We start from the raw sequence: 14885 nt of genomic DNA, 5'->3' as shown, positions 1-14885 counted from the left end.
TACTTACCACTATGAGTAATATTTGTGACTATTAAATAATAATCCACAAAAAATACTTATGGCAAGTCAATCCAGTATGTTGTTCTCTAACACATACTCATTTATTGATTTTGACATCCCTATATCAATGACAACACATTGTAATCAATCAGCTACACATTAGTCTCAATGCATTATCATTGTCCAAACCCACAATAATACTTGACTAAGGACCTTTTTAAGAATAATCATATTATTCTTAGGACTTTATTATTAATCGGTTTATTTATGCATATAAAAAAAGAAACTGAAATAACAATGACAATACATTATATTAATAAACAAGGTAAAACGAGTATGTGATTACAATCATCTCATGATTGGTCTTTGGGCATACTCTAACAATAATTGGATTTAATAATGGACGATGATGTATATGGGCAGTTGCTTGAGCAACATCGGAGCAAACAAAGACCAAGTATGACACAAGAAGTCTTACCAAATCAGTGGAGTTATGATCACAGGATTGGAGACTACGATTATTCATCTAAACTCCCTCATGAGTTGGATTTATATAAGTCCTTTCACCGTGATCTTGAATTTGAAGAAATATAAAAGCAGGTGGACTAATTAGTGGAATCATGCCAAAAGTAAAAAAAAAGTAGAGATTCTATTGGAAGAGACATCGAAACGAAATTTGGGAACATTCGAATATCTAATTGAAAATCCTTGTGATTCGTATGATGATATGTCCGAACAAGAAGCCGCGAGCTAGAACTCAAAGCTAAATCAAAAAGAATCCAACAACAGTTTGATCAACTAGAGAAATTCTTCCATAAAAGATCCCAAGCAAGTATTCCATTGGAAGAGGTCGTACATGCTGTTTCCAATTTTTATCCGAAGGATCAATGTACTACTGACAATCATCTAGAATTAATTCGTGAAACTCAACAAGAGTTCAGATCCAGAGACAAAAATGCATTGAATTCAACCGAAGACATCTCTGATCCAATTAACATAGATGTAGATGTAGCAGTACAAATAGAATTAACAAGTAACTTTAAGCTACAACCAATTCTGAATGAAAATGTAGATGAGTCCGATACATTTTCTGGCCATCACCAAGAAGGTTCCAGCCAAAGAAATTGACCAGCTTATCTCATTCTTGTTCGAAGATGATAAACTTGAGAAACCAAAGTTTCTCACGACATGGAGGGGAGGAAGCTCGAGCCACTAATAACCAAGAAGACAATTTGAGGTTAGCTCATATTCGGCATAAAGTGGCTCATGATGTGGATGTCGTGTTGGTATCAACTAAAGATTATGGTTTAAATTTATCGAAAATGGAACAAACGAAGGATTAAAATGTTGAGGAACAGTTGGAAGTTCTTGGGGGGTAAAAAGGATCATCTTGACTCTGAAAAGGACTTTGCTTTTAAATCTTGTTTGATTTTATACTTTATTTTCTGTTTTTTTATTGTTTGTTAGATTTTAGAATTCAGATTTTTAATTTGATGTTAAAATTATGAGAAATCAGGTTTTTGGATGTAATAGACCAAATAGTAGCTAATTAAGGACAAAAATGGACAACCGAAGGACTTCGACATATCACGAAAGACTAGAAGCAACATCGTGTCACGCCATGCATAGGCTATGATGTGACACAAGCACCTTGAAGCCAACATATTTGATGTTAAGGTGTCGTGCCGCACCATGCATAGGCTATGGAACAACACGAGCACTTCGAAGCCAAACTAAGGGTTGTAAACATCCTAATCTAGCTGTCGAACCTTTTCCTAAAAATCTAGCTTCGAATTTTCACATCCCCTACCTCCAATTTTCATAACTAAGTTGTCTTCCTCTCTTTTGTTCATAGTTTTCTAGTTATCATCTTTTATTTCAAATTATATTCCACATCGATTAAAAAATGAATTTTATTGGCAATTACCCGAGGTTTTGTGTCTAACTTTATTTTCATCAATTTTATCATTCGAGTTTGTTGCTAATTTGCTTTAATTTGAAAAAAATGGCACCACAGAAACAATGTACCACTCAAGCATCGAGCAATATCAATGCCAATCACTTCCATAACTTGAAATTCAAGAGGTTCTTTCTCTAAATGAGTGGGTGCTCTTTTATTCAGGAATGTGGGTTTGATCCCACCATGTTCGCTTGTGATGACATCTGAGATTTGGTACAATCCCATAGTTTTAAGCCTCCCCGAAGGACAGTGAGAATCGCTAGCACTGGGGTAAGATGATCACTCGCGTTACCATTCAGGGCAAAGAGGTGCCAATTACACATCGCTAAATTTTCCAATATTATGATGCCTCGTATTATACCTATGCCCATTTAGAGACTATAGATTTATTCACATTCGAGAATTTTGATATGGTGGGTATAATAGATTGTTTGACAAAGGGTGTGGTGAGTGGACTCGCCATACCAATACCGAGGTACCCTTCAAATTCAACATGACCATCATGTTTCCAATGGCCAAGATTTGGATTCAATTCAATTGCACCCGCCTGGAACCTACCCATAATGCTTTTGATGTTACCACATATAGTACGATTATGTTTTATTCTATTTTATAGTAGGATCAGATTTGTATCAGCCACTGATTTATGAAGAAATGTTAAAATGCATATGAAGAAGTCGCAAGAAAAGTATGTACTTTCACATTTGATCACAACTTTATGTTGACGCCTATGTCTCCCATGGGACCTTTCACACGACTGACAAGGACCGTGATTGGTGACAACCTGTATGGTTAGTTCATTGAGCTCTAGTGGAAGCAAAATAGGGAAGAGGAACAATGAATGAAACATAAGAGCGATCCCTAAGGGACGATAAAGAGAAAGAGTAAAGCTCACACATCAAAGATGATGGGTGTGACGAGTATGCCCATCCCAGAGTGGCAGACACGATGGATGCAAGATATGGATGACATCTTCGCATGCTTGAGCGATTCCTACTGCCAGGCGAGGAGGGCACCAACGAAGATGATGATGATGAGTAAGAGGAAGAGGAGACCCCGATTGTGCCACCAGATTATTAGCGAGTATTTGGACCAGACCACTCTACAAAGGGCATGGTGATTCGCAAACCGAGCTATCACCGTCAGCTTAAACTTCAAGAAGGCAAACTACTAAAGCATCGGCAGGGTGCGAGAGGGGCAAATCACCAATGATAGAGGAGTCAGAACCTGATTCTGACTACTTTTAAACATATTTAATTTTTATTCGGGTCCATATTTTTAAGACTTATTTTAATTATGGATAATCTTATTTTTTAATTAGATTAATTAGGATTTTATTTTATTATATATAGCTTGTGTTTAGTTTTTCTTTGTAGGAACCCCATCTTTTTTACAGCACTACAATTACGAGTCAAAATCGAAAGGAGGAGTAGTCTCACCAATTGTATTGCATGTATCACACCAATTGGGTAACCTCATTCCTTAATATTTTTAATTGCATATTAGGGACAATGTGCTGAATAAAGTGTGGGGTGACTTAGGAAAATTTTTATATTTTTTTGTTATATTACTTTATTTTCTTTCATTCATTTTTAATTTTTAATTGCATGTTTTGTATGTGCTTGAGCCTGTAACACCCCTAGCCCGTATCCATCGCCGGAATAGAGTTACGGAGCATTACCAGAAACTTTTAACTTAAAACATTAAATTACAATCATTTGTAAAACACATCATATTCTATTCAAGCACATGCATAGCGTCCCTTTCTTGAGCCCTCGAGGCCTTAGAAACACTTTAGAAATGATTCGGGACTAACTCAAAATCATTTAGAAATTCATGGAAAAAGATAGGAAAATTCATACTACAAGGGTCACTCGACCGTGTGACCAGGCCGTGTGACTCACATGGTGGAGACACACCCGTGTCTTCGAAGTAGGGACAAACAGCTGTATCCCAATCAGTATCTGTACCCGTGTAACTCTCTAACTTGGTTCACATGGCCAAGCCACACGCGCGTGTGCCAAGCCATTTAACTCCCGAAATGCAACCTATAAAAACCTACAAGGGACACACGGCTGAGACACACGCCTTTGTCTTAGGTCGTGTGGACAAGATATAGGTTATTTCCAAGCCATTTCCTTTACCTAAAACTTGCATAATGGAGCTAAATCAATATGGTATTTATCCATACAACCAATACGCCCAAAGGCACCTCAATCACAAATACCAAACATGTTTAAACATTTGCATAATTTTAGCCATTAACCAACCATATATTTCTCATCTAATTTCCTTACCAAACTTACCACCATGACCACATGTCAAAATCATATACAAACATACCAAAATGGTCACCAAAACATACATCAATTTGACCATTCTAACATCAACCATGAAAGCACCAAAATGCTAAGATATCATTAATCTTAACATACTTATACATGTGTATATTTAACCAATTATCAATTAAATTGTTTCTCTATCAAACATATCAAAATGACCTTACCATTGGGACCACTTCTCACATGCATCAAAACCATTTAAATGTCATCATTCTAGGCATTTCCAAATAGTTCCAACAACCAACATATATATATACCAAATTTCATATCAAAACATGCCCTAAATGATCACTTTGCAAACATGCCAACTCTTACCACTTTGATCATAAAAACCATGCATCAATTGATCACATACACACCAACCATTAAGCATCAAAGTACCATAAGTTTCACAAGTTCATAGTAACATTACATGCCATTATCATCAACTAAACAATAGACATATTCCACCTATAAATGCCATTATAACCACTACCAAAACATCAAATTCTATCGATAAAATCGATGGATAGTGTGATGGATCTCCGACTATATTCCAACTCGATCGAGCTTTCGATAATCTGCAAGGTAAAGGAAAATAACTACGTAAGCAATGTATGCTTAGTAAGCTCATATAAAATTTAAGCATGATATTTCATTTAAATTTTAATCTTTATAGAATAAACATAAATCTATGCCAATGCTATAAGATTCATAAATCGATATGATCATCAACTCATAAATGAGTAAGTTTATTAATGTCGCATATTTATTGACCATTCATAACATGATAAGATTTCATGAGACATAACATATATCAACAATCCCTTTTATAAGATTATTCTTTCTATTTACTTACTTTTCATTCCGTCCCCAATGCTTATCATAGGACTAAACAACAGATTAACTCTTGATTTAGTGTATTTATCCATAGCATAAGCAATTTTTTCACATATAATATATCATAATACATCCCAATTACGTACTTACCGTTTCATTTCCTTTTCTTACCCGTTTTGTATGCATAGTACAAGCATAATCATAAACATCAATCATATCCACAAGCTTGGCATAAGCCCTAGCTCATCAACAACACATATTAGTTCATTTAAACATGATACATATGAATTTGACATGGATAACCATTTTACTTGAGTATGATTTAATTGGATTTGTCATCCATCACAACATATCATGTTTGTCGATGTATCACCATTCCATTGAGTTTCATATAAACATGTCTTAGCTCTTATTGGAACTTACCATTTCATCTGCATACACAAAAGACATAAACATAACATTAACCATATCCACAAGCTAGTGATTAAACACATAACTTAGCAATATCATCACATGGTAAGATATGGGTATATGGAAACATGAAAATATACACACTTTTTCATGCCCTTTTTAACTCAAATTCATTTAGTTTCAGTAAAATTCTTGTCAAAAAATATATAATAATTATAAAATAATTAAATTGCACTTAAATTTTTAAAATTTTGAATTTTAATTAATTTTATATTAAATTTTGATTAATTTTGATCATTTTTGACAGAATCGCACAAAGGGCGAAAATTGGCTTAGCAGACACTGCTAAAAGTGCAAAACCGAGAAGCGATTTTAAAGCATCAAGGCAAATTAATTTTTTAGGCTAAGACGGTCCAAACTATGAATATCAATTCATAATATAATTAACTTTAATTTTAATCCAATTTACTTTGGGTTAAATAAATTATTATTAATTAATTATAAAAAGAGGCCCAGTTGAGTTGAACCGAGAAAACGAATCCAACTTAGCACTGGGCAGTCCAAAATCATCCCACATGATGATTCAATCAACTTTTTTGGCTGATTATTTAGCTTGAAAAATAGCCCTTTAAGACTCCTTCAATTTGCATTCAAACCCCTCCACTATTTATGCCTTTCTAGATTTGCCCCTACCTTAAAATAGCAAGTTTGAAACCTTCAAACTTGCCACATGTGTGGCCGGCCATGGCTGCTAATTTTTGCTATTTTTAGTAGCCTTCTCAACCTATAAATACCCCCATTGGCTTCTCACTTCAAATACATCTCAAACTCATTCATTCTTCACTTCTCTCTCACTTTTCTCTCTTCATTGTTCTGCATTTTTTCCCCATTCCCTTGCCGATTTCACCTCTTGAAAAAGAGTCATTCAACCACCATTTGTAGCAACATTCAAGTGTTCGTGGAAGCCTCAGTTGAGTAAGAACAAGCAGAGAAGGAGGAGCGTAGCAAACTAATCAAGCCTCAAGAAAACACTGGATTTGATTCTTGTTCCTTATCCTTTTTAATTTTATTGTTATTGTTATGAACATGGCTATGAATATTTGTGATGTTGATATGTTTAATTTAATTAATATGGCTTAAATTTAATTCGTGTTAGGTTGATTGCATTTTGTCCACTTAATTTATTAAAATTGTGTTTGTGTTGTTATAGGCCTTGGTAAGATGTTCAATTAAGTAAAACCATGACTAAGTTATTCTTGCATTACAAGTAACTAATGAATTAATTATTTAAATGGATTGAAATTGTAATTAATTGACACGATACTTAATCAGTGCATGTTTAATCATCTAAGCTAGCTGAGGGTTAAATTAGTAACGGTATCTAACGATACATTAGCCTTGCATAACTTGCAAGATTATTGTGATTAAATTATTTCAAGGTAGTAATACATTGTTACCTCACGTAATCTTTTATGTGCTTATGAGATTGAATTAATTGTTTGAATTGGCATAGAGATATGTACAAGAGTTTATTTTAATTTCATAAGTATGTATGTGTATTAAAAATTTGCTTATTAAAATTTCTTAATCAGTTGAATTGACATAAAGATATATTTAAGAGATAAATGGATTTTGGTAGGTGAGTATGTTCATAAGTTAGAAAATTTCCAAGTTTCGTGAATTTATTCGTAACAACATAAACATGAGTTTAGTAATTCTAAGTTAAGAAATGTAATTAATCTAACACAATTATGTCATCTTGATTAAAATCATCTTTTGAAATTGTGCATTGGAACTTTTGTTTTCTTTTTATTTATTTTACTTAGTTAAAAATCTTAGTTTTTAATCACCTCCTCAAATCAAAATATTTTTTCTTCACCAAAGTGTTTTTAATTGCATTCATAAATAATTCTTTTCACAGTCCCTGTGGGTACGATAACTTGACATTTACTTGTCACTTTATTACTTGTTACGATTGTGTACACTTGCACATTTCCGTCGTTCTGGTACATAACATAGTATCACTTATATCATACTTTTCATAAACATGAATATTCATACTTTGATCATTGGTACATCATAACTTTCCATATTTGTCGTAGTGAAGTAAATTGGAACCCTTACTCGAGCTCACACAAAGTGTGCTAAATGATAGTCGTAATCGTCCCTTTTCATATTCGATGGTCAAAACCATCCCTTTTCATAATCGATAGCCGAAGCTATCCCTTTTCATATTCGATGGTCGTCACCATCCCTTTTCATAGTTGATGGTCGTCACCATCCCTTTCCATAATTGATAACCGAAGCTATCCCTTTTCATATTCGATAGCTGAAGCTATCCCTTCTCATAATCAATAGCCGAAGCTATCCCTTATCATAATCGATAGCCAAAGCTATCCCTTCTCATAATCGATAATCGAAGCTATCCCTTCTCATAATCGATAGTCGAAACTATCCCTTCTCATAATCGATAGCAGAAGCTATCCCTTTTCATATTCGATAGCCGAAGCTATCCCTCTTCATTGGTCGATGATCGTCGAAAAGCCGTTGGATTTACGTCGTTTCACAACATGATAACTTCTATAATAACATATATATTGATTCATTTTCAATAAAATCATATATTAACATTCAATTTAATCAAAATTATACATAATACAGTTCATACGAACTTACCTGGCTAAATTGCAGAAATGTCAAAGTACAGAGGCATTTTGGTAATTTTCCATTCTCCTCGATTTTCCACCCGATCTTGATCTAAATTAATAATTTCATTTAATCTATTAATTTAGACAGTAAAAAATGTATTTTATACAATTTAGTCATTTTTGACATTTTTAATAAATTACCCCTAAAGTTTTACTTTTATTCAATTTAGTCCCTGAGCCTAAAACATGCAAATTAACCATTTTTACCCAAAATTGAGCCCAATTGAATAATTATGGCATCCAAAACAGCCGATTATTGCAACAATTTCACATCAAATCCTTGTAATTTTACTATTTTAACAATTTAGCCCCTAATCGATAAATTCATCAAAAATCACTTAATAAAATAATTTTAAATAAAAAATAATATTTCAAATTTATCATTTAACATCTAAAATCACAAGGTTCATCAATGGAAACATTCACAATCTTTAACAATTTCAAAATCGAAGGTACATGCTAGTTGGACCTAGTTGCAACGATCTCAAAAACATAAAAATTATTAAAAACAGGGCAAAATCATATACTATGCATGAAATTTCATCATGGCCTAAACTTAGCTTCATGCTTCCATGGACATTCGGTTGATGAAGAAGAAAACCAAAAACATTATAAGAATTTAGCCTTTTGTTTTTATTTATTTTAATTTAATTTATGAAATTACCATTTTAACCTTAGTTAAAAATTAAATAAAACATCACATTCATGTCGATAATTGTCCACTAACTCCTTGAATTATTTAATTACCATCCAAATACCTTTACCTTTATTCAATTATCAATTTAATCACTCAAATCAAAAAGTGATCAAATTTTATATCTTTTACAATTTAGTCCTTTTAATTAATTAACCATCGAAATGTCAAAATTTTTCAACGAAACTTTAATAACACCTTAATGACACTCTGTAAATATTTATAAAAATACTTACGACTCAATTTATAGAAACGAGGTCTGATACCTCATTTTCTAAAACCACTTGACCTTAAGGTCAAACCACTTAAACTTAATAAATCGCTTAAATAACATAAATTATCAAATCAAAAATATTTTCAAAGTCACATTTGACTCGTAAATATTAAATAATAATATTTACGAACTTTCTCGTCGGATTCGGTGGCCCCAAAATTATTGTTTCCAACACCACTGAAAAACGGGCTATTACAGAGCCTGTAGAAATACAAGTGATTGGTTAGGAACATATACCTAGGTTTCTTTTTTAAATTGTAAATTTAGCCTAAAATTAAATAATTTAGGTTGTTTATATTTAGACTAATTAGTTCAGTTGATTAAACTGTAAATAGAAAAAAGAGATTAAATATACCAAGTGATAAAGTTAGATACGAATAGGTAATTATATTTGTAGAAGTGTAGGATGTTCAATTAAAAAGAAAATACTTGGTAAAATCCATGGTTATTGAAACAAGTGTAGTATGACTAGTATAACCCTTATAAAAGTGCTCGAGAAAAATCTCTATCGTATTGGCATAAATAAAAAAATCATAAAGGATTATCGGGAATATTACTGCGATAGAGTTCAAAGCATGTATAAAATAAATTGAATCAAAATATTACTAATAATATACAATTGATTGTGGCAATAAAGTGTGCATAATAAAATTAAAATGTATGAAAAGTTCAAAATAAAATTGAGTGGTAAATTTAAGGTTTTGCCAATGCAATTCACATGAGTTTAAATCTCACTATAATTTTTTATTTATTTAAAATAAAAAATTAAAATACCTTTAAATAATATAACTTATTTTTAATATGAAAGATTATTTTATAATTTTTCTAATTAAATTGATGTCCGATTAACTCATGACACCAATTTAATCATGATTTAAATAACAAGTATAAATATCCTGACGCATTTTGGAGACTCTGTTTGTATCATAAATTTTAAAATTAATTATATGAATAATTAGACTATACCAATTAGGCTCTATTAGTCTTTAATTTAATATGTTCCAATTTCTTTATGAATCATTTACCTGAACATACTTCAGGTATCTAGTTCAGTCCAAATTGAAAGCCCCAAACCAGAGTTGGGTTACGTTAAATTAAAATATATATGTATTTGTTCAAAAGTAATATTTTTTAAATATATTAAAAATAAGTTGAAATTCGAACCTATTTTTCCATTTTTCACCAATTTTCTAAACTTCGATTTTATAACTATATAGCGGACGGTTATATGCATTGGAAAAGAATAGAAAAGGGAAATAAAAATTTGAGATAATACTTCCATCATTCAGAATTTCGACTCTTTTAACTACTCATGTGACATTGATTCATCATGAACATGCATGGTAGTTTCATTTAATTAATAACTAGCATTAATATCACATCCGAAATCGTCTTATTTGAAATAGACTAGTTAGGTTTCCGCATTTAAGTAGATCTGTTCATCAGCTGTTGCCATTGTCTTCTGAATCCTCTCAATGAACCCCAGCATCACCTCAGTACTTTTCTCATCTGGGAATAATTGGAAAATTGAAAAAGAACAAAAGGTTAGAACTATTAACAGCAATTCTGGAAGAAAAAAAATATTAATTTTCTTTGCAAGCACCAAGTTCTGGAATTGTATGGCCTTTGGGATGATTAATCACAAAAGGATCCACAAAATATTCCAGCAGAGAAATTGATTCTTGTTTCATGAAGTCCGTTTCTCCTGCAAATTAAAGTTGAATCCATGTTTTAGTCCAGTCTTTTTGCATTGCCTGAAGATTGCTTCTACCGAAATATGAACGAAATTTAATCCAGAACATTGATTTATATTTGCTGTGTTTCAGCTATAATTAAATAGACTGCTATTTAAAGCTTTAAAATACCTATGATATGGAGAGAAGGGCATTCAAGAGGTGAAGAATATGCATTGGAAGTGAGCTTATGATGTGCGAACTTTGGCCCTCCAAACTTGGCTCCTGATATTATTATCAGAAACTTGATTCTTGGAACCCTGGTAAGGGCTAATCCGTCTCTCTGCATTCCAGGCAATGCAGCAGATAAAAGTGCTCCCTGAGATTCATCAGGTAAAAGGGAGATTAAAAAACCTATTCAGATCAATTTTGGGCACAAGAATTGAACATTTTAAGATGTTTCGTAAGATGATTCAAACAAACCCCACCTGGGAGAAGCCCAGAAAACCATCAAATGGACCACTCTTCATCATATTATCTTCAATAAACGCAAGGCATTCTTCAAAATTTGTGTACTCAGTGAAATCCTTGTTACAAGTAGAATAAAGAAAAGATTCAGTTACAGGCTTTGATGGAGTAAAAAGAAATGAACTTGAACTGTAAATATTTTGGAAAAATCTAGTATACCTCTGTAGCTTGGAACCATTCATAGTAAGGAGGATCAAAAAAGCGTTCAACACCGGACTTCCCTTGGGCAGGATATGGGGCATCAAGGAAAATGAGGTCCAGCTTATCAAGCACAGCTGCAGGCCATCGAAGGACCTGTCTCTTGAGAATTTCAGCGCTTGTTCTGAATCCATGGAGGCACAGAATTCTGGGTTTTCTCGGGATTTGGCTTTCCATTTTCCTGAAATTTCCCGTTGGAGAAAGCTGAGGGGGTAGCCTTGGAATGGTTCGTGGAGCTCAAAATGCTTTGATTATTCAAGCCGAGGTGGGCCTGGAAGCTTAGGCAATTAATAATTGATGGTCGAACATTACTGTACTGCTAAGAAAGGAAACTTTTGTCACGAGGGCTTTAAGGTACTCATATTTCTTGCGCCCTAATTGTTACTAAGCTATCCATTTTTTTTTCTCTTAGAAAAGTGATTGGATTTATTATGCATGTGAATCACACTTTAAATTTTAAAAATAATAAAATTGAAACGTGAGGGCAATTTACTCAAAAAGTCTTTTTTTTTTAAATTATTGAAATGGGTCCGGTATTTAATTATTTATCAGAATGGGTCATTTTCTGGCAAATCGCGTCCACCTCAGCGCGATGTCAGGGGACGCGCTTTGCTGACGTGGCCGCGACTTGCTCCGCACGTGAACAGTGCAACGGTAAAAAATTTGACCCTTGCCCTCCTCCCCAATGGTCCAAAAAAAAACTATAAATACCCCCACCCCTTTTTTTTCACAAACTAATCCTCTCTCAAATTTCCTCTCAATTTCCTCTAAATTTCCTCTCAAATTCCTTCCAATTTTCTCTCAAATTTATATTTAATCTCAATTTGCTCTCGAGTTCCTCTTAAATTTCTCTTAACTCCCTTTTTTTAAATAATTTTAAAATTTTTTTAAAATTTTTTAAACCGTAAAAATTTGTACGATTTCAGCAATGGCCGGAGAATTGACTCGTCTTGATAAGCATCACATATCGGTGGAATAAATGAAAATGGTAAGTGTTAAATTTAGTTTTTAAATATTATTTAAGAATTTTTTATTTATGCATTTTTAGATAATTATTAATTTATTATTTGTTATAAAATTCTGTAGATCGGGTATTGGAATGCAATATCCGGAATATGCATGGTTTTCCATCACCGTTGGTAGAGAACTACCTGCGGGAAGCGGGTTTTTGGCACGTGGCGACGGTAGGCCGGGGATGCAAGGTGGACTCGAAACTAATCAGTGCGTTGATCAAGAGGTGGAGACCCGAGACGCACACATTCCATCATCCATGTGGAGAGTGCACTATCACTCTAGAAGATGTCAGTCTGCAATTGGGATTGCCGGTGGACGGGTATCCAGTCACCGAGTCTGCCCAATCTAGCGATTGGGGGGCGGTGTGCCACGAGCTTTTGGGCACTATTCCAGAGAAAATGGAGGGAGGTAAGATCGAAATGGGCTAGTTACGTGACACATTCTCTGATCCGGATGAAGATTCAACCAAAATTGAAAGAATCCGATATGCTCGGGCATACATTCTTCAATTAATTGGAGGTTATCTGATGCCTGACACGTCACGGAGCTGCGTGCATCTAAGATGGCTGCTGAACCTCGTTGATTTTAGAGCAGTCGGTGAATTGAGTTGGGAGTCTACCATCTTGGCAACGTTATATCGGGAGATGTGCGGGGCGACGCAACCGAGGAGAGCAAAAATCAGAGGTTGCCTGTCACTATTGCAGTCAAGGGCACGGTTTCGCTTTCCATTTCTACGTCCTCGAGTGGACCACCCATATACATTCCCACTCATAACGAGGTAAATTTTATATTAGATTTTACAATTATTATGTAAATTTTTAAAAATAAAAGTATGCTAAAAATTTATTTAATTAGGTGGAACCATCCGGCAAGTCATGCTCGATTACCTACCTCTCTTGAAGATATACGGCTTCTATTGGACCAACGGTGGGAAGCACAAGTAAGTATTAAATAAAATAGATATTTCCATACATTCGCTAGTCGATTGGTATTTAGTATTTAGTATTTAGTATTATGTATATAACTAATATTTCTATCATGTTAATATAGTTTCAATGGACACCATACGAGGATCCGGCAATTCGGGCAGTAATTCCGGAAGAGTTCTTACAAAATTCGAACGCTTGGCACGTGAAAGTCGCATTTATCAACTACGCGACCGTGGAGATGCACCAGTCAGACAGGGTGTTACGGCAATTTGGATGTAGGCAACCGATTCCCGTGGAACCTGAGGTGTTTGACGATCACCACAAAATCGACCTTCGGCAAGCGAATACGGATTGGATGAGATTCTGGTCCAAGTACATCAAAATGTGGGAAGATCGATATGCTTATACCTAATAGGGAACCGATCATCATTCTGGAGTTAGCGTGCGTGCCGGAGTACATGCCATGGTTTAGGATCCATGGCAAGCCGTATTTACTATCGCCAGAGGAGAGGCAGTGGCAATTACGTATCCAAAGGGAACGACGTGGCCTTTAAATCCAAGAAGGGACGACGACGCAGGGCCATAAACTATGCCCAAAAATTCGCCCAACCCATCATCAGCGCCCATAGAATCAACAGGCCCAGCGGGAGCACAGACACAGTCACCCGGCCCAGCAGTTCAACCGATGATACCGACTCAACCGCCTTTTCAGATGATGCCAGGTGCGTTTCCTAGCCCTTTTATGTATCCTAACCCTTATATGTTTCCTTTTCTGAGTCCTATGGCAGGTTGGAGCCAATGGCCCGGTTCAGCTCCATTTCCTGTTACGCTGAGTGGACCGCCGATGTATAGGCCAGCGACGCACGAGGGATCGCAAGAGGGGCCATCGGGGAGCTCTTCATTTTACCAATCCCCACCACCATATGGTTTTCAAACACCATCGCCGTTGTTGATGCAAACACCTCCACATTCACTATTTTATCAAACTGGCTCATCGTCCCAACTCCGACAACTAGATGTCGTACCGGAAGAACCAGAATCCCCACCGGAGGCACCACAACCGCCGCCGGAAGCTGGACAAAGGAGGAATCCAGCGCGTAACCATCGATGGTTGCCATGTGGCACTGAATCTGACGGGTACCGAGATTGATTTTTGTATTTAAATTTATTTGTACAAATATTTTGAATATTTTGATATTATTTGATGTAATAAAATAGAAATTTTTTTGAGTTATTACTTAAAAACCCTAAACCCTTAAAATTAAAAACTCTAAACATTCAACTTAAAACCCTAAACTAATTCAATTAAAAACCCTAAACCCTTAAAATTAAAAA

The 14885-nt window shown here is 34.6% G+C and overlaps 1 protein-coding gene across 2 annotated transcripts; it reads right to left on the bottom strand.

Annotated features, from left to right (window-relative positions):
- Positions 1–10454: 10454 nt before the first annotated feature.
- Positions 10455–11945, bottom strand: LOC105763544 (uncharacterized). Of its 2 annotated transcripts, XM_012581780.2 has the most exons (5): positions 11569–11931; positions 11370–11468; positions 11074–11260; positions 10812–10913; positions 10455–10717 (listed from the first exon to the last, which is right to left on the bottom strand). In XM_012581780.2, the coding sequence occupies exons 1-5, from the start codon at positions 11782–11784 to the stop codon at positions 10620–10622; spliced, it is 702 nt and encodes a 233-aa protein (XP_012437234.1). In that variant the 5' UTR covers positions 11785–11931; the 3' UTR covers positions 10455–10619. The 2 variants fall into 2 exon arrangements, with proteins under 2 accessions (XP_012437234.1, XP_012437235.1); XM_012581781.2 differs by lacking the exon at positions 10812–10913 and having other exon boundaries at positions 11569–11945.
- Between the last annotated feature and the right edge of the window lie 2940 nt (positions 11946–14885).

Source organism: Gossypium raimondii, chromosome 12 (assembly GCF_025698545.1).
Source record: "Gossypium raimondii isolate GPD5lz chromosome 12, ASM2569854v1, whole genome shotgun sequence".
Classification (NCBI taxonomy): Eukaryota; Viridiplantae; Streptophyta; class Magnoliopsida; order Malvales; family Malvaceae; genus Gossypium; species Gossypium raimondii.
Note: the sequence above shows the minus strand (reverse complement) of the source record. Positions and strands in the feature narration are given on the sequence as shown.

Bases quoted from the DNA above. Each gene is read 5' to 3' on its own strand.
- LOC105763544 (XM_012581780.2), bottom strand. From the start codon at position 11,784: ATGGAAAGCCAAATCCCGAGAAAACCCAGAATTCTGTGCCTCCATGGA. The intron at 11,261-11,369 runs GTGGGGTTTGTT...GATGAATCTCAG, and splicing joins GTTTTCTGGGCTTCTCCCAG to GGAGCACTTTTATCTGCTGC. The intron at 10,718-10,811 runs GTGCTTGCAAAG...AATTATTCCCAG, and splicing joins CCATACAATTCCAGAACTTG to ATGAGAAAAGTACTGAGGTG.